This window comes from Ascaphus truei, chromosome 8 (assembly GCF_040206685.1).
Source record: "Ascaphus truei isolate aAscTru1 chromosome 8, aAscTru1.hap1, whole genome shotgun sequence".
Lineage (NCBI taxonomy): Eukaryota > Metazoa > Chordata > Amphibia > Anura > Ascaphidae > Ascaphus > Ascaphus truei.
In genome coordinates, this window is record NC_134490.1 from 100,598,002 (window position 1) to 100,623,647 (window position 25,646).

The 25,646-nt window shown below is 39.9% G+C and overlaps 1 protein-coding gene across 2 annotated transcripts in view; it reads right to left on the minus strand.

Moving 5' to 3' along the window:
- Window positions 1-6,174: 6,174 nt before the first annotated feature.
- RTKN2 (rhotekin 2) overlaps window positions 6,175-25,646 on the minus strand; it is a 243,539-nt gene continuing 224,067 nt past the window's right edge. For both annotated transcript variants that reach the window (XM_075612971.1, XM_075612972.1), the window contains 2 exons: window positions 14,796-14,903; window positions 6,175-7,559 (listed from right to left, as the gene is read on the minus strand). In XM_075612971.1, coding sequence (XP_075469086.1) covers window positions 7,009-7,559; window positions 14,796-14,903 — 659 coding nt within the window. In that variant the 3' untranslated portion in view covers window positions 6,175-7,008. The remainder of the gene's footprint in view (window positions 7,560-14,795; window positions 14,904-25,646) is intronic.

Consider the following 25,646-nt stretch of genomic DNA (forward strand, 5'->3'; position numbering starts at 1 on the left):
CAAGTAGGCAAGTTCCCCTGAGTGGAAGATGCTATGGAGTGAGCCCATAACCATTTAAATGTGGGAGGGGGTGAGCTTAAATTAAGTAGGAGGTTGCCAACCTCCAATCAGCCATGACTAGCTGGACAAGAATTGTAAAACATACTGGACACCTAACAAGCTCCTATTAAACCCCCAAAATACCCACAACATATACAGTATATAAGCATATGAGTATCAGAGGAGTGCTACTGAGCATGGCAATATGCATTAAAACCAGAGACATAACATAAAACACAGACAAAGCTCAGTTTTTAGCACATCTAGTGAGACTCATACACGGTACAGTGCCTAAATATATATGGATAAATATCTAATAAGTAAATGGTCTTTTAGTTTGACATTTTTGGCCAAAATTGTTGTAAGCCCCTGAGCCAACGCCAAGGCAGACCACATATCAGGGGTCCCTAACGCTAATATAAATTCTTAATAACCTGTTTAATAACAGGAAGAATGATTTATAGTAAATCTGTCAATATTAGCTGCAAAGTTCTGTCTGACTGAAGCTTTTATTAACCTGTACATTACCAGGAAAAGCACTCTGTATTAGAGATGTCACAGCCAAACTGCAAGTAGGCAAGTTCCCCTGAGTGGAAGATGCTATGGAGTGAGCCCATAACCATTTAAATGTGGGAGGGGGTGAGCTTAAATTAAGTAGGAGGTTGCCAACCTCCAATCAGCCATGACTAGCTGGACAAGAATTGTAAAACATACTGGACACCTAACAAGCTCCTATTAAACCCCCAAAATACCCACAACATATACAGTATATAAGCATATGAGTATCAGAGGAGTGCTACTGAGCATGGCAATATGCATTAAAACCAGAGACATAACATAAAACACAGACAAAGCTCAGTTTTTAGCACATCTAGTGAGACTCATACACGGTACAGTGCCTAAATATATATGGATAAATATCTAATAAGTAAATGGTCTTTTAATTTGACATTTTTGGCCAAAATTGTTGTAAGCCCCTGAGCCAACGCCAAGGCAGACCACATATCAGGGGTCCCTAACGCTAATATAAATTCTTAATAACCTGTTTAATAACAGGAAGAATGATTTATAGTAAATCTGTCAATATTAGCTGCAAAGTTCTGTCTGACTGAAGCTTTTATTAACCTGTACATTACCAGGAAAAGCACTCTGTATTAGAGATGTCACAGCCAAACTGCAAGTAGGCAAGTTCCCCTGAGTGGAAGATGCTATGGAGTGAGCCCATAACCATTTAAATGTGGGAGGGGGTGAGCTTAAATTAAGTAGGAGGTTGCCAACCTCCAATCAGCCATGACTAGCTGGACAAGAATTGTAAAACATACTGGACACCTAACAAGCTCCTATTAAACCCCCAAAATACCCACAACATATACAGTATATAAGCATATGAGTATCAGAGGAGTGCTACTGAGCATGGCAATATGCATTAAAACCAGAGACATAACATAAAACACAGACAAAGCTCAGTTTTTAGCACATCTAGTGAGACTCATACACGGTACAGTGCCTAAATATATATGGATAAATATCTAATAAGTAAATGGTCTTTTAGTTTGACATTTTTGGCCAAAATTGTTGTAAGCCCCTGAGCCAACGCCAAGGCAGACCACATATCAGGGGTCCCTAACGCTAATATAAATTCTTAATAACCTGTTTAATAACAGGAAGAATGATTTATAGTAAATCTGTCAATATTAGCTGCAAAGTTCTGTCTGACTGAAGCTTTTATTAACCTGTACATTACCAGGAAAAGCACTCTGTATTAGAGATGTCACAGCCAAACTGCTATTAACTGTTATTAAACAGGTTATTAAGAATTTATATTAGCGTTAGGGACCCCTGATATGTGGTCTGCCTTGGCGTTGGCTCAGGGGCTTACAACAATTTTGGCCAAAAATGTCAAACTAAAAGACCATTTACTTATTAGATATTTATCCATATATATTTAGGCACTGTACCGTGTATGAGTCTCACTAGATGTGCTAAAAACTGAGCTTTGTCTGTGTTTTATGTTATGTCTCTGGTTTTAATGCATATTGCCATGCTCAGTAGCACTCCTCTGATACTCATATGCTTATATACTGTATATGTTGTGGGTATTTTGGGGGTTTAATAGGAGCTTGTTAGGTGTCCAGTATGTTTTACAATTCTTGTCCAGCTAGTCATGGCTGATTGGAGGTTGGCAACCTCCTACTTAATTTAAGCTCACCCCCTCCCACATTTAAATGGTTATGGGCTCACTCCATAGCATCTTCCACTCAGGGGAACTTGCCTACTTGCAGTTTGGCTGTGACATCTCTAATACAGAGTGCTTTTCCTGGTAATGTACAGGTTAATAAAAGCTTCAGTCAGACAGAACTTTGCAGCTAATATTGACAGATTTACTATAAATCATTCTTCCTGTTATTAAACAGGTTATTAAGAATTTATATTAGCGTTAGGGACCCCTGATATGTGGTCTGCCTTGGCGTTGGCTCAGGGGCTTACAACAATTTTGGCCAAAAATGTCAAACTAAAAGACCATTTACTTATTAGATATTTATCCATATATATTTAGGCACTGTACCGTGTATGAGTCTCACTAGATGTGCTAAAAACTGAGCTTTGTCTGTGTTTTATGTTATGTCTCTGGTTTTAATGCATATTGCCATGCTCAGTAGCACTCCTCTGATACTCATATGCTTATATACTGTATATGTTGTGGGTATTTTGGGGGTTTAATAGGAGCTTGTTAGGTGTCCAGTATGTTTTACAATTCTTGTCCAGCTAGTCATGGCTGATTGGAGGTTGGCAACCTCCTACTTAATTTAAGCTCACCCCCTCCCACATTTAAATGGTTATGGGCTCACTCCATAGCATCTTCCACTCAGGGGAACTTGCCTACTTGCAGTTTGGCTGTGACATCTCTAATACAGAGTGCTTTTCCTGGTAATGTACAGGTTAATAAAAGCTTCAGTCAGACAGAACTTTGCAGCTAATATTGACAGATTTACTATAAATCATTCTTCCTGTTATTAAACAGGTTATTAAGAATTTATATTAGCGTTAGGGACCCCTGATATGTGGTCTGCCTTGGCGTTGGCTCAGGGGCTTACAACAATTTTGGCCAAAAATGTCAAACTAAAAGACCATTTACTTATTAGATATTTATCCATATATATTTAGGCACTGTACCGTGTATGAGTCTCACTAGATGTGCTAAAAACTGAGCTTTGTCTGTGTTTTATGTTATGTCTCTGGTTTTAATGCATATTGCCATGCTCAGTAGCACTCCTCTGATACTCATATGCTTATATACTGTATATGTTGTGGGTATTTTGGGGGTTTAATAGGAGCTTGTTAGGTGTCCAGTATGGGCCATTAATCAATGCAGAAATGCCGGGGCTAGTTTAAGGCAAGTTTAAGGCTTATATCCAGCATGTACCTGGGTCTTTTTGGCGATTGACACTGGTTTGTGTTAGAATAGTCGCAGTCTCTGCTGTAGGATGTGAAAGAGCAGGTGTATACATCAGGCCTGTGAGTGCAATGTAGTACTGTAAGTAAAACAGCAGCTCTGAAAAAATTGTCAGGGCATTTAGAAAGCCAAGTTAAAACTGTTACTTTGTTGATGAAATAGAGCCCAAGTCTTGTATTCTTCACCTCCAATTTGCCATTAAGATGTTACACAGGCAATGTGGAGTGTCATTACACAGGATGTGCATTCTTATTGGCTGTCCCTTGGTGAGTGACAAGCCGAGCAGCCTATCACAGAAGGTTTTGCTGACATCCTTAGAAAAATATATAGATAGTTTGACAAATTTCAAATACCAACAATTTTTTGTTTAATGTCATTCAGCTAAGCAAACATTGCTATGCTACTGAGACAGATATACAAAACAAATAACATTTAATTAATGATGTACTTCTTAAAAAGAGGAAATCAATATTGAATGTTTACATTGCAAGAAAACAATGACATAATTAGTAGAGGAACTCAAAACATTAACATCTGCAATCTCAACACTGACCCAATTGTATGTACTAAAGTTGTATGAATACACTTGAGCACAACGGTTCTCAATTTATCCACATATAAGGTACAGTACAATCATCATCTACAGTGTGTGTATAGGTTCTACTTTTGGGGTGCCAATCATCATATGGGTATAGCTTTGTTTCATATCAGTTAAATCACTGTTTTGAGACTGCCTATTGTAATGATCGCCCACACTGGGATCACTCCTAACCTAATCTTTCTACACTATGTCTTATTAACATTGAAGTGAATAGGCTTACAAAGTGTGTTATATTGTAGGTTATTCAGTTTTGTAACTAAGGAAAGGCAGCTGTTGTTTAAGAAATCTGAGTTTGCAACTTACATCTTCTAGAATTTAATAGAAATACTATTATCCTTTTCTAAACCATTTAGCCATTAAGGTTTGAATTCCCATTTATTTGACAGTTGCAAAGGACATGCATATCTGGGAAACGGTAGTGTCATCAATGTTCCTTTAAAACAGAACTCATTACTGCATTAGGAGATGACCATCTTTAACAGCTATTCTATTATGCAATTTAGCGAACAGGTGAGGAAGCGCAGGTCCCAGGACCATGAACTAGGCTCTTTAAATTCCGTGACAACAATATTTCTTGCTGCTCTAAAATCTCCTACATGAACAAAAAGAGCGCATAAAGACTGAATCAATAAAAATTAATTTATATAGAAATTAGACCAATTAAAAAAACACGTTGAGATATGCTGCGACGCCAGACGCTTAGCGTTTCAAAGAGGTTGTTGACTGTGATTTCACCAGCTGGTCGGGTTTCAGCTTGGACTATCTCTCCCTCATGGAGTGCTGTGTTGTCCCTTCCTGACGACCCTATACCCGCAGTCAGCTCAGCTGTTTCACTCGGTTCGAAGGCATGACTCCAGCTACCATGGCCCTTTATATATGTCCATCTACATTTTTTAAATGTGTCTATTTTTCTATATAAATTCGTTTTTATTGATCCAGTCTTTCTGTGCATTATTTTTTTTAATGTTCTTGTCTTATACTATTTATCCTTCATTTCATTAGGTGCTTATAACAGTGGTACCAATGTGTTGATGCAAAATGAAATTTCTATTAAGAAATTTGTACAATTAACATCACAGTTTGCCAAGTATATTTCTGACCATGTTCACCCATGTTTAAATGCAATACATTAGAATTCAAATGTATAATGCATTATAATATGTATATATAAATGAATGCTCACCTAAACGTATAAATAGCGGTAAGAAACTTTAGTTGCTCAATTAAAGAGGCAGTTTTTCCTGCATATGCAAAACCATTGTTTGGTATTGCAGTACTGATTGAGTGTAAACCTCAGCTGGTTTTGATGTCTACATGGAGACAGAAAAAAGCACAACTAACATGTTATGGTGAAACAACCCTACTCAATGTTGCAAATAGAATCTGGGACTCTAAAGTTCAGTTAGTACTCTGTTCCAAATGAAAAACAACAATATAGGTTTATGCTGTGCTAAATATCATAGTAATATCTTCAGTTTATACATATTGTCAATATAGTTAACTTTTTCTAGACACTTAGATTTCACTAGAATTAAACCAAGCCCTTTAACCAACCATACTTGAGTCATCTGAAAAAATATTGGAGTCATTTAGGATCAGATAGAAAATTAAGAATGAGCAATGTATCGGTCTATAATTTTAGTACCTGGAAATAATCTACAGTACATTGCACCCTACCTAAATTATGTAAAAAGACCTATGACATCTAAAGTAAACAGTTGTATATTACAATGTGTTATATTTTATTATGACTGAAATCTCTTAATTATTGGTCATTTTAATGTTTGACCTTGAGAGCTCCAGTACAGCAGGTAAGCAAGTGGGAGCTTTAAACATGGCTATCAATTCTTGCCGTTTGCTAAGGTCTAGTACTGAATACAGGCTCTCTCTTCATACATTAAATGCCCAGAAACTAAAATAGTGTGGTGATTATTGTTTAAGTAATAAGACATTGCATATTGTGATGTAAGAAAAGGTATACAAATACCATACAATGTAATAACAGATTGCAAACCAACCCCAAATCTGCTATAGAAAAGGTACAACATTTTTTTTGTAGTGGTCAAATATTACGAAGTGGTTTCCTTTGATTATTTTTTTTAATGTAGCAGTTGGAATTTAAATGATAAATCAGTTTCAATAGTGTTAATTAAAAATAAATTAATACAAATACTTTCTACTGAAAACTACTTGCACATTTACATTATTTTGTTCAAACGAGTTGCCTTACGACCTTGTCAAAGAACAGCCCATATAGTGTTAAAACCATCTGTGCAGAAGGAGATTGCAATGTTTGCAGACACCAAAGGAGCTCAACAAAGCCTCAGGAATACAACTGATAACAAGATATAGGAAATAATTTGGTCCATAAGCAGTATGTTGTACTGTCAAAACTTAAGTGACAACACTAACTGCAAAACAAACACTCCAACATATTTAAATATTTATATATATTGTCTTTCTTACATAGTATGAAATATGATGTAATCCATATAACTAATAATTGAGAAACTTCAGTTCAGAACTGCAGCTGCAAGAAACAAATCCGGTCGTTGACATTTTACTTTTGTGTTATACGTGTAATTATGAGGAGAAAAGTCTGCAAGCCAACGGATAAGAAGAAAGCTCTCTTTGAAGATTAAGAGCACAGTTCTCTTTCAGGGTACTCGAAAATTCTAATAAATAAACTGAGCACGTTACAAATTACACGAGGATAGGATTGCTATTAAAATAATAAGACAATTATTCTATGCAACAATTTTCTTGGAAACATTAGGTCGTGTTACTTTTAACTGAGCCCTTAATAGAAAATTTGACTGTTGGTGACCTGTTTCCTGTTCTACCATCTAAGATCATATTTTAAAAAACAAACTATATCAACTACTCTATTTGTAGGTAAAGATATGAGATAAAGTCACTCTTGTAATTGAAGCCTGGATCTAGGCTCCAGTTTCTCTTTGACAGACTTCTGTCTCGGAACTGGCACTAGTATTGACGGGTGATCGTACTCTGTATATGTCTCGTTCTTGTCTTCAGTAACACTGATTTTCCCATAAGCCATTGGCTTGCGAGCAGCCGCCATAGGCCTCTGGAGCTGATGCATTATAGCAGACAGCTTTGTATCAAAAGACTTGCGAGAGAAGTTTCCACGCGGCCAGAGGTTCTCTTTTTCCATTGGTTCGATGCTTTCCTGTGTTCCTGCACTGTATGGGGTTTTATTAGGAGGAGGGGGTGGAGCTCTTCTCTTTTTCATCTTACCATCTAAAGGGTTTAATTCTTCCCCTTTTGAGATTGGAGACAACTTGTTTTTCTCAAAATGTAACAGGTGGTTACCATCACATAATGCACCCCATGGAGGTAAGGCTGACTCTTCTGGTTGTCCTATCAGGAATTGCCCATCTGTTTCTTCAATTTTCCTATTCAGAATATCTGTTAAGCTTTCAAGTTTCACTGGAGAGCCAATGCCTAAAATGTTGTAAATAAAAGTGAAGGAAAATTATGCTTAGGGGAATTCCACAGTTAAACATGTCAAAATTACCCAATTAAAATGCACATTAAATAAAGTTATGGTGGGTAAAAAAGTAACAAAAACCCTTCACCGTATAGCATGTAATTTCCCAGAACCCCCTGTGGCTGCAGTGGAAGCATTTTATGATAGGAGATAATGGTGAAAAGTAGGTTTGCAGACCGGTCTGAGACATGTGAATGTGCTAACAAGTGATACAGTATGTTTATTTGTCAATCAAAATGCAATCTGGGAACGGAATACTTTTTGCACAAATTCTAGAAAAAGAGTCAGGTTAGGCCCAAATTAAGATTATATATATATATATATAGTGATATAATTAGATAGACAGCACCTATTAAGGTAACCAACCCAAAAGGCGGTTACACAGACCCCCAACAAATCACCAAATAACTTTGCCAGCACAGATGACCTACAACAACAAATAAAAAGTGCAAATGTAAATGTGGTATTGATAACTATGATGGTGCTATGTGAGATGTGATAAAAAACATTTTTTGTGATAAAAAAATATATAAAAAGTGTTAAAAAAAAATTGATCTAGGAAAAAATACAGCAATAAAAAAATCAAAATAAAAATATAAAAAAGTCCTTTAACCCAATATTGGGAAAAACCTTGTGAGGATATTGTTGGGGTCCGGGCTGCTTCCTCCTTGGGGTCAACAACCTCCCAAAAGATACCTATTAGAAAAAAAAGAAGAGGAAAAGCGCCAGATCCTTGTGTAAAATCCAATACCACAAGAGTTTTAATGACATGAATCACGACAAATGCACACTCACAATTTGTCACTACATAAAAAGCATTGTATGGGTAAGCCCATGCGCCAACGTGTAGCCAAATCGCCGTCTGTTTGCTCCGTCACGTCACTCCTCTCTGCTGCTGGTGTCACCTGGTCGACTGTCCCTCCGGCAACCCAAAACTGCAGCCTGTGGTTCCTGGCAAATTTGATCATTTCACCATTTCTTTTCATTACCAACCTGTCAATAAGGTCAATTCTACCTCATAGCCTATGTAGGCACAATTCTTCACACACCAGCGTAGCTGGTTTTATATTTCTCCTACGTATATATAGATCATCTTTATTCTCCAATAACGGGCAAAATGAGATTTTCTGTGGTTTATATCTTTATTAAATATAATATTTTCATATAGTAATACATTCGAAGCACATGTTCAAATTATTATCATCGTCTGAACATGCTTCTAATAAAAATTCCTTCCATTTTGTATTATTATTGTACATTTTATATATATAATTTTCATATATATAATTTTAATTTTATTATTATATTAATTGTTTATTTTCATATATAATCAATTGTGATTTATTTAGTTTATATTTATATATTGATTGATATTTAAATTTGTTTTTTATTATTCTGTGGGCATATCATTTTCAATTAGTATTTGAATTTCTAAGTTAATTAATTAATTTTTTCTTTTTATATAATTTCTTCTTCCTTTTTATTAGGAATTATTATTATTGTTATGATTATACTATTCCATCAAACCTTTTAATTTAATATTACATTTTTAAATATATTTCTTAATTACATTTTCTTATTCATTATTTATTAATTTCATTACATATATAAATTCAGTTTAAATGTAATTTAGAATTCAAATATATTTACATCTAGATCAAATATATGTTTCATCAACAGCTTTGACATCTCTGCAAATGTATATTAGAAAGGATGTTTATATTTATGCATAGGGATATTAACATATATATGTTTGAAGTTTATTGAATGTTTATGTATTTAGATTATTTTTTTTATATATCATTCCATCTATTAGAAATTGTTCATATGGTTATAATTCTTATAAATATACCAAGTGCATTATATGTTCATCTTCTTTCCTTGTTAATAAGTTCTATCATTTAATACATTGTTGTTTAACCAGTTGTTTGGTATATTGCCAGGAGAATTGATTATCTAGGCTAGCACAGATGACCTGACTTAATCATTAGTATAAATGCCACACATTTTTGTGATTGAATGGAAGGACTATAAAATAGCCACGTATTGCAAGTGCAGTTTATCCCCTGATGAAATCCGCTGTGTCGGAAAAAACGCGTAGGGTCACGTGGTTCAGTTGAACTATGGTGGTGGAGTAGCTCAAACGCCAGACGCCAGGAAGGGGAAGGAGTTCCCTGAGTCGCACGCAATATTAATCAAATTTGCCAGGAACCACAGGCTGCAGTTTTGGGTTGCCGCAGGGACAGTCTACCAGGTGACACCAGCAGCAGTGAGGAGTACGTGACGGAGCAAACAGACGGCGATTTGGCTACACGTTGGCGCATGGGCTTACCCATAAAATGCTTTTTATGTAGTGACAAATTGTGAGTGTGCATTTGTCGTGATTCATGTCAATAAAACCTTTGTTATTGGATTTTACACAAGGATCAGGCGCTTTTCCTCTTCTTTTTTTTCTAATATATATATATATATATATATATATATATATATATATATATATACAGCTCAACCCCGTTATAGCGCGATCCACTACAATGCGAATTCGCTTATAACGCGGTCTGATCATGGCTCCCGAATTGAAAGCCTCCATATTGCCGCCTTACCTGCATCTCAAATCCTCCATTATACCGCCTTACGCTCTCCTCTTCCAGTCCACGTGCTCATCTCTCTCCTCTTCCTGCTGTCCACGTACTGATCTCGCGTTAAAATTTCACCGGCATCAGCTCTCGAGCCTCCTCATTACAAATTTCATTCTACTAGATGTCTATGACATCACACAGCTTCTGTGGTGTAGAGGTATAACTCTTAACCAACATATGAAGGGGTCCTGGGTTCAATTCCTGTGTGATATAGTATATTATAATTATTATTTTAATTATATTGTATAATTTATAAATAATATATAATTATTATTATTTATTATTCTTTATTAAGTAATAATTATGTATTAATAATTATGTATTAAGTATTAATAATAATTCTATATTAATAATTATTTATTAATAATTATTAATTAATAATACTATTATTATACATATGTTGGTTAGGAGTTCTACCTCTACACCACAGAAGCTGTGTGATGTCATAGACATCTAGAAGTAGACTTAAGATTTAACATTGACATGTACCCTATGAGACACTGTGTTGTAGAGGATAAATATATTTATAGGTTATGTCTTGTTTGTAAGGAATCCACACCTCAGTTTACTGCTTACCTTGCCTCACAGACCTGTGCAGTCCTTGAACACTTCCTCTGGTATCTACTGCAGCTGTGCAAGCTATCACTGCAACCTAGCCTTGTACTCACTCATTGGAGCAGTGCCTTCACACCCTCATCCCGGGATTGGCCCGCTGGCCTTTAAGTACGGCATCCCCCACAATCCTCCTCTGCCGAGCATAACCCTTCCTGGTTTTCACAAGTGTTCTGCCACAAGCCCTATGGCTTGGCTCTGTTGTGTTCTAATCTCTCTAGTTCTATTCCCTAGTTCACGCAGAGTTCTGTTCCTGTCTCCTGTGCTGAAGCGGAGTACTCTCCTTGTTGACATCAGCTCCTTGTTTCCTGAGACCGGCTGCTTGTGTCACGCAGCGGTCTGTTCCTGTCTCCTGTGCTGAAGCGGAGGTTTCCCCTGTGTTGTCTTCAGCTCCCTGGTTCCTGCTGCTCATTCTCTATTGCAGAGGCCGTGTCCTGGTTCCTGCGCTGAAGCGGAGGATTCTTCAGCCCGCTCAGGACTCTTGCGCTGAAGCACTGATCTACCACTGCTGCCTGGCGGTGTGCCCACTCCGGTCTACCTATCACTTCCTGAGACCAGTACCATGGTCGCCGCACGTGCAGAGTCCACTCCCGTGCTCACACTCCTAAGCTGAAGCGGGGAACTCCTGACTACCTGTTGCCGAATTCCTGCTTGAACAACGTTTACCCTGATGTCTCCAGTCCTGACCCTGGCTTGTCCACTGACGATGCTGCCTTCTCCAGTCCTGACCCTGCTACGTACGACTACGAACTGCGCAATCCAGATCAGCCTGCGCGGTCTAAGGTCGGTGCTTTTACAACCCCACCTCAGCCACGTGGTCCGACCCAGGTTTGTGGCGAGCACAACCGTGACAGTATGCTCGGCCCCACAAACTCGGACCGCCCTGTGGTGAGGGTTGGTATGTTTCTGTCTGAAATCCTGTCCCGGCCTGCAGACCAGTCCCAGTTTGAAAACCAGTATCTGTGCGAAATACTACCCCTGATTGAAGATCAGATTATGTATGAAGGTTTAACCCCTTTGCAAAACAATGCCGTAATGATCTCATTAGTAAGGCTTACTGCCTCAAGAACTTAAAACAGTCTCTGGCCGCTTGTGTTTACTCCCCTGGTTTCCCTTTAACCTGGGATAATGTGAATCCTATCAAACTTGCCAACGCCCAAAATGCACTCTCTGCCTTGGCCTTATCATTGGACATTCACGTAGTACAACAGGACCCTCTCTTCATGTTGGCTCACGCACAAAACACACTCTGTGTACTTTCCCTGACTTTGGACATTTGCATAAAGGAACAGGACCCTCTCCTCGACAGCTACGCTGCCACTTGGCAGTTCCCCTGTGCTGCCAGTACTGTCGCTAAACCTGGGGACGTATCTCCCTCTCCAGGAAATGACCAAACTGACCCACTATCACTGCCCCCTAACGTAGAAGCTGCCATGGTCCCTAGCTCTGATTGTACGCCCGGGTACTCTGACACCAATGATATGTCTACGTTAACCCCTGCTGATCAGTCCTGTGAGGTTCCCCTGGAGTATACGTATATTTCTCTAGCCAACACTAAGGCTCTAGTATCCGAGAACGAATCCCTTTTTCCCTCTATTTCTAACTCTGAATCTCCCATTCCAGCCCTTGAAGTTTTTCCTGCTTTAACCCCTGCTAGGCAGTCCTGTGCGCCCTTCCCGGAATCCCTTCTACTTCCGCGTTCTAAGCTTGAATTTCTAAGTTCTGTTCCCAGGGTAATTTCTGTATTAACCCCTGTGGGGCAGCTCTTTGAGTCTCCTTTGGTAAATCCCTGTCCTTCGCCAGCCAAGGTCACGTCCCTAGCTCCAAAGGAGAAATCCCTTGTGTCTCCCATTACAGAGGAAAAGCTCCCTATTTTTTACTCTCAGGTACTATCTGCATTAACCCCTGTAAACTCTTGCTGCCTCCAAGCTAATGCCTCCGTTCTAGCCTCAGAAAATGTGTCCCCAAGTCCGACAGCAGAGGTTGCATTAAATGACTTCCCCAACGTTGCTGAGTCCTTAGTTAGTTTTTGCTATAAAACCCCTGCTTCAGCTCAAGTTTCAGCTGCCGTGCCGCCTGAGACTTCGGCTAAAGTTCTGATTCCAGTTAAATGTATTCAGTTACCAAGTTTTTCCCTAAGCTTGGTCGCAGAGTTCCCATTCCCGGGTATTTCGCTGAACCAGTCTGTCACCCAGAGAGCGATGATACCTGATTCAGCGCATAGTCCCCACGTCGTGGAATCTGCAGTCATTTCTGGTTTCCCAGACACCCCTTACCAAATACCCACTTCAGAGACCAGTACAGTTATGATTACCTCCCGTGTACTGTCTGTGTTCTCCCCTTCTCAAAGCTTAGGGTTAAAAGCATACAGTGGTCATTATGCCCCTCCTGGGGTTCATGTTGTGTTCCCAGGAATGTTTGCTGACATACTGCTTTCACTCAAAAGTGACGCTTTTTCATATGTGCTAGCTAGAAGCCTGCGCACAGTTTCCCCTCTCTCTGAAATTTGCCTTGCCGGTCCTGATACTCTGAGAGGTAAAAACCTTCCTTCAGATTCAGAATCTCTTTCTATAGAGGCCGTCCTTGCTGTTAGTTCTGTGAATATCCTCTCGGTGAGAGAAAAACGCCGCACAGCCGAAAATGAAGCAGTGAAGGCTGAATATGTGGTATAAAAGAAGCTTTATTTGCACAAGGTGCAAGCGGATCCTCTGACGCGTTTCAGCCTGTCAGGCCTTTTTCAAAGAGTGATCCGCTTGCAACAGAAGACATCTAGTTATAGAACGGTAAAACTGTTGCACCTGTTGGTGTCGCCCAATGCAATGAGCTACAGGTGTCAATGCTGTTAATTCCCCTGATATCTCTGCCCATGCAAACCCTCCAGGGATCAGCATCTGTTACTCCCTTAGTACAGTCTGAGACCACCCTGCCTATATTACTAGTCCTGGTGTTTAAATCTGAGCTATTTAGTTTTCCTGCCCTTGCTTAACCTCAGTCCCTCAGAACTGCGTCTAAATATGCCCCAGCAACCGTTGGGTTACTCGGGGAAAAAATTAAAGCTCCTGTCTTAAAGGGTATTTTTTCACACATTTCCAGCAAACCTAGAACCTCAGTGATTGATTCTAAGTCACTTATCACTATATCTGATTTTCTCACTAGTCAAACCCAGACACCCTCACCACTGGCTAGGAGTCCTGTTATCAGAATTTTTGCACTAGTAAACACGCCTATTCATGTTTTTGTCAGGTCAAGTACCCCTGTTGTTAGGGCCTTTGCAGTTTTGGATAAGACTCCTTGTGCTCCTAAGGTGTCTGCCATTAAGAGTTTCCATAGTTCCTACTTGCCGCTTGTTAATTATTAATGTTTAATTGTGTGTCTATAGTCAATAAAGCATTGAATTGAATGTTTGAAAAAAAAAAAACCATGGCACACGACGGGCAGAGAGATGAGCAGAGAGATATGAGCACGTGGACAGCAGGAAGAGGAGAGCACAGGTAAGGCGGCAAAATGGAGGAGAATGAAATCTGTAATGAGGAGGCTCGAGAGCTGATGCCGGTGAAATTTTAACGCGACCCCGGTTGTAACGCGGTCTTGGGGTTGTGGACCCCAAGGACCGCGTTATAACGGGGTTTAGCTGCACACACACACACATACACACACACACACACACACACACACATATATATACACATACATACATATACACATTTCCTATTTATATCGAGTTCTAAAGAGAAACCGTCCCCCAAATAATACATTGTTACACATTTTAGCCATGTATTAATTGATTTAAAACCGAGTGCGCTAATCCCACCACATGTATACCGATTCCCTTAAATCTCAAATTGTTTGTGTACCGTGATTGCAATCGCACCCCTGAACCAATCAATAACAAACTGCAGCAGGTTTATAAATAATGTCCAAAACACAAACACTACTTACTTATATCGTGGTAGACTGAAGTTGCCTCTTTTGTCAAAAACAAGGGTGGTTTCCGCAGTGACATAATCTCAATTTTCATACATTCTTCTGAACAATGCTTCCACTGGCCTGAGAGGGAATATAATTCAATGAATAGAGTACAATAGAGTGTAGGTTTTATTTACACTTTAAAATCTACTGGATTTGCCTTTTGAGACTTCTTTGTTTTAAATACAACATATTCTTGAGCAAGCACTAGCAAGGTTTTTGCAACCATCAAAGAGCCATTAAACACCTGAACAGGGAGCCCACTAGGGAAACATGGAATCTATTATAGCACAATCAGAAAAGCCTGGTATTTTCCATTTCATTCATACTGAATTGCTAAAAGGTGACATTTACAATTTTTTAACACATCATACGGTCTTGAATCATAAACTTGTTTTATTTTAACTTGTTCAAATTAACAAACAATGTTGAAATTAATGTGTTAGCATGGTCCACCTGGCAGGCGAGGTATATGCTGATGCTTCCAGCATGCAACAAATCTTGAAAATGTAATAGATTAGCTCTTCTGCTGCACAAATTGTTCCTGGAGATTATGGAAAAGAAATGCAGCCTTTGTACTGAATGAAAAAGGATAATCTACAAAAATGCAATATCTCTGGAGTGGGAGAACCAATACTGCTGAGAGTTACTAACCTGGTGTCTGTAAACTCATCTGGGAATGGTCTCATTATGCTGATAATATTCTATAGATGGCACTGCCACACGCTGTACGTACCTCACTATATTTCCCCAAAGCCTGAAGCCAGACATACACACCTGATTTCACCCATGCCTTCCTGTCATCTCTTCCCCTATAAATTAAGTTAACCCTCTCATTTTAATACTGACTAACCTTAAAACTTGCCCCACAAATCAAGCATCCCAATAGCCTGCACTCATGGTTACTGTCCCACACTCAGTCACTCCTACCACCCATTGTGACCAAGCACTGCCATCTATAGCACTTACTCCCTCACCTGCTGTCTCTAAGTTCCCCATCAAACCTCTTAGGGACAGGGATTTCCTTTCCTATTGTCTGATTTTTCTGCACTTCTTGTATTATTATAATTCCCTGTACAGTATTCTTTGTGAAGCGCCGAGTACACTTTTAGCGCTATATAAATAAAGACATACAATACAATATTTCAATAAAGTGTTTGTTTTCCCCAATTTGTAGGATATGCAATGGATGTGGATACCACTTCATTTGTGCATAATAAGTGTTGATAAGTAATATTTTGATATTAAATGCATACAGTATGTAATATTAAAGGAGATTGATACATTTGGAGGGCCAAATGTAGAAGGAACTTCTACACTTGGTTGTTGAAATGTAGTAATCATAAGCTTTTGCCTAATTTGAGAGTAAATTGGTTTTAAGGACATGACCTCTCCCTTGACACAGTGGACCTGGTTGTAGGGACCTATAATGTTGTAAACCTACAACAAACAGAACTAATAAGAGACCATCACGTCTTGCTTGTGTGATAACAGAACAAAAGAACACGCTGTGTAATATGCAAACTGATTTTAAATATAACATTTTATTCCAATTTAGTGAGCGATCAGACTCTATAGTGCTACAAAATGCAATTTGATTTTGAATACATATTTGTTTCAAGTATGATCTGCAGGCTGCTGTGCATGCAAAGCATTGTGGGGATCAACTTTGGAAGCTCCTGCTGTAACTGACCGCTATAACCCCCACGCTAAGGTGCAATTGGGCACTGACACAGTGCATGGGCTCAGGAACCCACTACACTGCCTCGGGGGCAGAGGGCCGGACACCAGTGGGGACGAGTGGCGGACCCTCTCACCATCCGAGGGGGAAAAGAAAAGCAGGCGGCTGGAGGCAGGGAGGAATCGTGCGGCGGCCATTTCGTTTTCGTCCACGGGGTCCTCTCGGAGTGCCGGGGACTTGGCCCCCCTCCCTACCTCTCCAGAGCGGCAGAGCAGGCACCACTCTGGCCGGTGGCCCTGTGGGAGGACCATGGAGGCGAGGTCTGACGGGCTGGCTGGCCTATGCTCATCAGCCCCAGCCCAATGCCTTGAGATGGCTTCACAAGTGAGGAGTAAGGGAGCCCAGGGGAGATGTGGCAGGCAATGGATGAGACACCTGCCTAAATGAGGTACTGTGACCACAGGGGAGCACTACATGAGTCAAACAAAATAAATACATTGCTGTACACTATCTGCATGAACTAAATCTGCCCCAAAGCTAAATAAACTGAAATAGACACGCAAGGCAGCAGTAGAACTGAAAAGAATGCCCACGACAAAAAAAAGGCAGCAGCAGCTGAAAGCACACTCCAGATGTTCTGGTGGCCAGAGGCAGGGCCCAAGCACACAGGTGCGGTGGGCTCGCGAGCGCCATCCGGCTCTCTGCAAGGCTCACCGGGGCAATGGAAAGAAAGAGAACCCGCAATGACAAAGCCAGATAGACTATGCCACAAAAGCAGACCTGGCGTACTTAGCGACAAAAGAAGATATACAAAAGCTGTTGACAGACCTGACGCTAATGCTGAAAACCAAACTGAGATTAAAAAGGACATAACTATTTTGGGAGACAGGGTGGACGAGCTGAAAAAGAAGCCGAAATGGTCTCAACAGGTCAGTAGTACATAACTCAAAGTACAGGAGCAGAAAGAGACTATGCAAAATATGCTCCTGCAAATAGAGGACCTGAATAATAGAGGGAGACGTGCTAACATAAGAATGAGGGATATACTCGAAACGGTAGAACCCCAAGAGCTAATCCCATACCTACAAAAGCTATTCTCCCCTGTGACGGACGAATCACAGGAACGGGCCTGGATCATGGACAGAGCACACAGAGCGCTTAGACCCACATCCCCCGAGAGACACTTATTAAAATGCAAAACTTTACTGACACGGAGGTCATTATGCAAAAGGCCAGCGGCATTAACAATATAGAGTTTGAGGGGGCCACGATCAAGCTCTACAACGATCTCTCCACATTAACCCTGCAGCACCGTAGAGAAATGAGGGAAATTACTGTGCACCTTCAAAAAGCCAACATGAGATACAAATGGGGATTTCCCACCAAACTGATTGTTATACAACAAGGGAAAGTTTCCGTCCTCAGGCACGGAGAAAATCCCACTAACTTTTTTGAAAGAATTAATATTCCAGGACCAAAACAAGTAAAGAAGCACAGGATTCCACAACGCCAGGGACCAGCCGATTCCACCCAAAGCAGAGAGGGCAACAATGGGTTGACGTGGGCAGTAAGAACAGAAATACCAACGATAACAGCGGCCGGCAGAACAGGGACAGGAGGAGCCCGCTGGACGAAACAGAGACCACCAAGTGAGGAAGAGTAATTATTATAATATAACGGAGATTACCGATTATGTACTTTTAAGTCCGACTGTCAGATTAGAGGTCTGAACTACGTAACACGGTGGATATATGCCGATATGACTATAACTCACAAACTAAATGTTTTTGTAAGAGGAAAGGACACATTGTAATAGTATCTGACAGTTCCAAGGTTTAGAAAGTGTTCTTCCTTTTTTCTTTCTGTTGATAGTCAGTTCGGATTAGAAATACTTAAGGGATGATGACGTTTTTCTAGATTAGTTTATGATGATGTCCATGGTAGTGCTTTGATTTTATAACAGACGTATTATGGATAATAAATTAAGGGTTCAATATTGCCTTAACATTAAGTTTGGGGGATAAGGTAAGAAGTTATGTATAGGTACTAGAATGGGCTAAGGAAAATTAAGTACCATAACCGCACTGAATAAAGAGAATAGATAGAAGACTGATTTTACTGCAACCACCCTCCCCTTCCCCCCCTCTCCCCCTATTTCCTTCCCCTGTGGACCAGGGACGGCTGGACAGTCCGGGCCTGCACATTCACCTCCCCTCCTTATATTTATTTATAAAATGTTTTACCAGGAAGAATACATTGAAAGTTACCTCCACATCAGGACTGGTGTGGGCACGTGGCTCTGTCTGCTCGCGCTCTGAGTAAGGAGCCACCCATTTCGAGAAAATAGGCTAGATTGGGAGGTCTCGAGGAATGGGGGATCAAAAGGCTGATCCCAATTTTTGGTTAATTGTGTATTTATGTATTTTTTATTGTTTCTTTTCTACAACAAGTCATCTGTCGCAGGGAGAAATTATCCAAAAGTTTACTTGTCAGATGATATCCGAGGGTAAGGTGGCTCTAAAGAAGGTAGAGGTTGGAGTAAGAAATAAACTGAGGTTGTTTGCGAACCATCACTACATAACCAAACACCACAACAAACATGACATATAGGATAGGCATTCTGAATGTAAAGGGGCTAAACTCACCGGTAAAAAGGAGACAGGCTCTTGAAGAGATAAAAAAAAGATGAAAAATGATGTAATGTTTATACAGGAACAGGAAAGATGATCCAGGGCTCCACGGATTTTTAGCAAAAGAATTTATTCATAATACACAACGTTTCGGCCTCACTTAGGCCTTTGTCAAGTGACTGGTAATGACAATACCAGTCGCTTGACAAAGTCCTAAGTGAGGCCGAAACGTTGTGTATTATGAATAAATTATTTTGCTAAAAATCCGTGGAGTCCTGGATCATCTTTCCTGTTGCTGTATACTTGGATTGCTGCAGATAGGCCATCCTTGAACCAGGAGCTCCGGCATTGTGCGCAAGTATCGCATTTTTTGCATTTATTTGCACTGTTTCGGTGTGCTACATACCCACATACCTTTGCATGTTTATACAGGAAACATTTTAAAAGAGATAAAGAACCGAGAATGATGATCAATAAAGATATAGGGGCCTATGCAGAGAACTGCGAGAATGGCGATTCGCCATACTTTAAACTCTCCATGTTTTTGGCGGATTCCCCTCGCAGTATGCAGGAAGGTGCGCATATCTGTGAGAGGAATCCGGCAGAGAGAGGGCGAGCCCTGGCGAGAATGGCTCTGCTGGCGAGATCTGTCAGAAGAGAGCGAGATCCGCCTCTCTCTGCACAAATCTCGGCGGCAAAAAAAAAATGTGTACATAACAATTTGATTACTATTGTAGATGTGCAGGGGGTCTCCAGAGATGAACCGCATTGGTTTTATGTCCGGGGACCCCCTGCTTCCCGAGATACAGGCCCCCGTTATGAGGTGCCGGTATCTCCTATGCATTGAGATAGCCCGATCACGTTACGCGGGACATTTCCATTCATAGGAGATACCGGCACCCCATAAAGGTGCCTGTATCTCAGGAAGCAGGGGGTCCCCGGACATAAAACCAACACGGTTCATGTCCGGAGACCCTCTGCACATGTACACTAATAATAAAATTACAGTAATGCTGCTTCATTACCTTAGCGGCTATCCGTTAAGGCAATGAAGGGGTTAAGTCACAGTAGCATGTTTATTGGGGACAATGGCCCCCAATAAACATTGCAATACACAGCACAATCAGGCTCTGTGCCCCCAACAACACCTAAACCCCCCTTTTATACATAAACCATAGTAATTTTTTTAGGCACAGGAATGGTACTATAGGCTGGCGGTGGCCCTCGGGTGTTGGCTGCAGTATCAAGTCTGTGGCCCAAAAACATTATTACAAAATACATAAATACTTTAACATTAATACACCCCACCCCACTACCCACCCCTGTGAGGCATAACCAGCATCACCCCCAACACACCGGGAGGCCTACCCTCCGTCCCTTGGGGACAATACCCCCTACCCCAATACCCACATTCAAAACAATAAACACACCCGCAAGAAACATAATTTTTTAAAATAAACTATACATAACCCACCCACAACATATAGCAAATATATTGTGGTGTTACTTAACCCCTTAATACCAATAACGGTTAATACGCGGAAAAGTAATTAATGGGTTAAGCCACCCTGCACACATTCATTTGTAGAGTGGCTTCATCATTTATATATATATATAAATATATATCTATATCTATATATATATATTCATGTAGAGGTATCAGTATCGTGTTAGCCGAGCTTCAATAATCAAAAAATAAATAGATGATACCGTTCTGTGGCTAACGAAATGCTTTTATTTGTGCGAGCTTTCGAGATACACTGATCTCTTCTTCCGGCGATGTTACAATGAATGAAACAAGGATAACTTAAAAACAGTGTCTCTTGGAATGTTATCTGTGCTTCTCCTTCCCCCGGTGTGGATGTGTTTTATGGCTAGAGGTGTCAAAGGGTAACTGAAAGCAAGTGAAGAAAGATTGTGTATGTGTATCAGTGTGAATAAAAATGAATGGAGAGCCCACAGTATAAACAGTGCTCTACACAAGGTGTGTGTGGAGTGAGAGGGATATAAATGGTGTGGGTGGGTGTGGAAATGTGAGAGTTTGTAGCACAACTAAAAGTGTGTGTGGATACTATGTGGTCCCTATTGGTGTATATGGATGGAAAAATAAGCAGTATTAGTATGTGTGAGAGACAGCTGTGTGTGCATACATATAGCACACTATGTACAGACATGGCCTTTAGCGCTCATGGGAAGAGAGTTCGCTAGTGTCAGTAATGACTCATAAAATTTCGATCTCTGTTTAGGCCTACACTTAGCAGTGGCCTAAACAGAGATCGAAATTTTATGAGTCATTACTGACACTAGCGAACTCTCTTCCCATGAGCGCTAAAGGCCATGTCTGTACATAGTGTGCTATATTTATGCACACACAGCTGTCTCTCACACATACTAATACTGCTTATTTTTCCATCCATATACACCAATAGGGACCACATAGTATCCACACACACTTTTAGTTGTGCTACAAACTCTCACATTTCCACACCCACCCACACCATTTATATCCCTCTCACTCCACACACACCTTGTGTAGAGCACTGTTTATACTGTGGGCTCTCCATTCATTTTTATTCACACTGATACACATACACAATCTTTCTTCACTTGCTTTCAGTTACCCTTTGACACCTCTAGCCATAAAACACATCCACACCGGGGGAAGGAGAAGCACAGATAACATTCCAAGAGACACTGTTTTTAAGTTATCCTTGCTTCATTCATTGTAACATCGCCGGAAGAAGAGATCAGTGTATCTCGAAAGCTCGCACAAATAAAAGCATTTTGTTAGCCACAGAACGGTATCATCTATTTATTTTTTGATTATATTTATATATATATATATATATATATATATATATATATATATAACAAAAGAAGAAATATATTAGCGCCAACCTATCACTATATAAAATCTCTATAGAGTAAAAATATAAATAAAAGTGAAATGGAAAATGTTATTACAAATAAAAGTAAAAAACCTATGCTAAGCACAGTGGATGTAGTAAATTTTTTTTTTTTTTAAATGAACCAATAAAATACATAATAAAATATCAAAAAAGAAAATGTCCAGAAAAATATATGTAAAAGATATACAAATCCCAAAATGTTCCAATTGCTATCCAAAAGAGTCTCTGCAGCCCGAATGAAGGGAACACCACTTCCTTAGGATATCTACAAAAACACAGAAAAAACAGGCGCACTCATAGCGTAAAATTGTATAACAATAAATTTATGGAGTAAGGGATAAAAATGCACACTCACAAACAAAGCTGAAAAAAATGCGTTTTTGAGTACAACTCAGCCCGTTCAGATGCAGGAACCCAAGGAGGAGGACTTCGGTGTGATGTCCACGGTGTGTCTTGCCACAATAGCCCCTCTAGGTCCTGGCAGGGACCGAAAGCCACGAGGGACGCCACCTTCCCCTCTCTCTGGTGCTACACAGAGCATACACTGAATAGAGTCTCACGTGAACTTGATGATGTCAGCGAGGTTTCAGCCGGGGAGAGTTCACAGTGTAAACAGGAACTTGAATGTCTGAATGGCTGGTAGCAAAATGCTAGCAAAGCAGCAGGAGTGCAATAATGTAGATGAGTGCAAATAAAATATATAACCTGGACAGTAGGCTCCACAGCAATCTCTACGCGTTTCGTCTCAAGCGAGACTTCATCAGGATGAAGTCTCGCTTGAGACGAAACGCGTAGAGATTGCTGTGGAGCCTACTGTCCAGGTTATATATTTTATTTGCACTCATCTACATTATTGCACTCCTGCTGCTTTGCTAGCATTTTGCTACCAGCCATTCAGACATTCAAGTTCCTGTTTACACTGTGAACTCTCCCCGGCTGAAACCTCGCTGACATCATCAAGTTCACGTGAGACTCTATTCAGTGTATGCTCTGTGTAGCACCAGAGAGAGGGGAAGGCGGCGTCCCTCGTGGCTTTCGGTCCCTGCCAGGACCTAGAGGGGCTATTGTGGCAAGACACACCGTGGACATCACACCGAAGTCCTCCTCCTTGGGTTCCTGCATCTGAACGGGCTGAGTTGTACTCAAAAACGCATTTTTTTCAGCTTTGTTTGTGAGTGTGCATTTTTATCCCTTACTCCATAAATTTATTGTTATACAATTTTACGCTATGAGTGCGCCTGTTTTTTCTGTGTTTTTGTATATATATATATATATATATATATATATATATATATTTAATTTGACATATATCTTTTTAAAAGTATGTACAATATAAGTTTGATTAAGCAACCTACAAACAAATGGGAAAGGATATGCATGTAGCTATTTAAAACATCCGATCTGCAATTGACAACATCACTGCCAAATTAAAAACAAAGCCAAATGAAAATAAAAACACATCTCATAAGAGAATAAAGCAAGCACCTATCCAAAGCAGTAAAGAGTAAATTGGTATAAAACTTACTATTGAACAATGTGTGCATGAAGCAAATAATATTTACATCAGGTACACAATTGCTTTCAATGCTCCAAAACAAATACACGCTTGAAAGTAAACATTCTATATAAACAAAGCAAGTCGACAATAATAAGTTAACATACAATTAATGCCATCCGAAATACATTACAAGCAAATCTAAACAAAAATCCCTATTCAAGATTGCTAGACAAACACAGCACCAGTGCAAAAACAAATTTATTCCTAACTAACACGATCATAAACAATCTAAATGCACCAAATAAGCCACATTAAACAATTAAGGCAGGGTCCCAACATATACCCATGCAATCATAATCATCTGAAATAAAAGAAGTAATTCTACATTACACAGCACACACAAAATAGTAAGCAAACTGGGAAAAGACTTGTAGAAGACATGGGAAAATGCATTTGAAAACCAACCCTTTAATATACATGTATGTATATAGCTCAAGAGGGATATATATACACATACATGGGCATGAATATAACATGAAAAAAATAAATCCGACTTGTGAGAAAAAAAACAAAAAACAACATTACAAATTAAATTAAATACATTTCTTGACTTTACTTACCATTAGATGACCAATGACCGACTTGAGGGAAAACCGCTATGTCTGCAACACATCCAAAGACAGGAACCAGCAACCCATAAAATAATAAACCTTTGTAATCCAATGTGGTGTCTTCTTTCTTTTCTTTATAATCCATACCGTCTGTGGTCTTCTTTTCGGGGTCTTCTTCAGCGTCTGCAGGGTCTTCTGGCTTCTTCTGTGACGCAGGTCCATCTTCTTCTGAGGGGAGGTCCTCTCCCCACGGCGTCAAGCTGGAAAATGTGACGACATAGGCTTTTATAGGCCTATGACGTCACATTTTGCATCATATGGTTTTCACAGTCCTGCTTGGTCCGTGAAAAGCATGTGATTTTGCATATGGCTAACACAAATGATGACGTCATTTAAAGGAAATGAAGCCAGCCAATCAGAATAGCTGTGCTTCATTTCCCTTTAACATGACGTCAACAAAAAAAAACTGTGCCCCGTCACATGGGACTACAGCCAATGAGATCGTGTAAACTTAATCAACTATCTCATTGGCTGTAGTCCTATGTGACGGCGCCATGTTGGTTTTGTTGACGTCAAGTTAAAGGGAAAATGAATCACAGCCATTCTGATTGGCTGGCTTCATTTCCTTTAAATTACGTCATCTGCTCTACTGCTCTGGATAGGTGTTTGCTTTATTCTCTTATGACATGTGTTTTTATTTTCATTTGGCTTTGTTTTTAATTTGGCAGTGATGTTGTCAATTGCAGATCGGATGTTTTAAATAGCTACATGCATATCCGTTCTCATTTCTTTGTAGGTTGATTAATCATAATTATATTTTACATACATGTGTAAAGATATATGTAAAATAATATATATATATATATATATATATATATATGTAAATATATATTTGTATATATATATATATATATATATATATATATATATTGTGGTTAGCAGGGGTGGGTGCAGTGTGTAATCGCCCCCACAGTGGTTGTTTATGGGTTGCGGGTGGGTCGCTTGCGGGCTTAACCCCTTCATGACCCTTGCTGTATTAACCACTATGGTAATGAAGGGGTTAAGTTGACCAGCAACACCCCCGGAAACCATAAACAGCCCCCCAAATTCCAAATACCCCCTTAATCCACTGCCGCTCCCCACAGAAAGTATGGTAATGGATGGTTAACCCCTTCATTGCCTTAGCGGTTGGCCGCTAAGGTAATGAATTGGGCTGTTAATGCATTATTCCTGCTTCAGATGCATGGGGGGGGAGGGGCTTCGGTGCTGATATTCCTGGGTATCAGCTCTGGAGACCCCCTGCATCAATCCGAGGCAGGAAAAGGGCTGGTTTTTTTTTCTATGTCCCCTATCGCCGCTCAGCTCCAGTTCCTTGCCAACTTTTTTTGGCGGAGCGATTTGGAGAACATTTCTCCATTTTATAGCCCCGATCAGCGCTGAGATGCTGATCGGAGCTACTAGAATACGGCGGGTTTAAAAACTGGTGAGATATTGC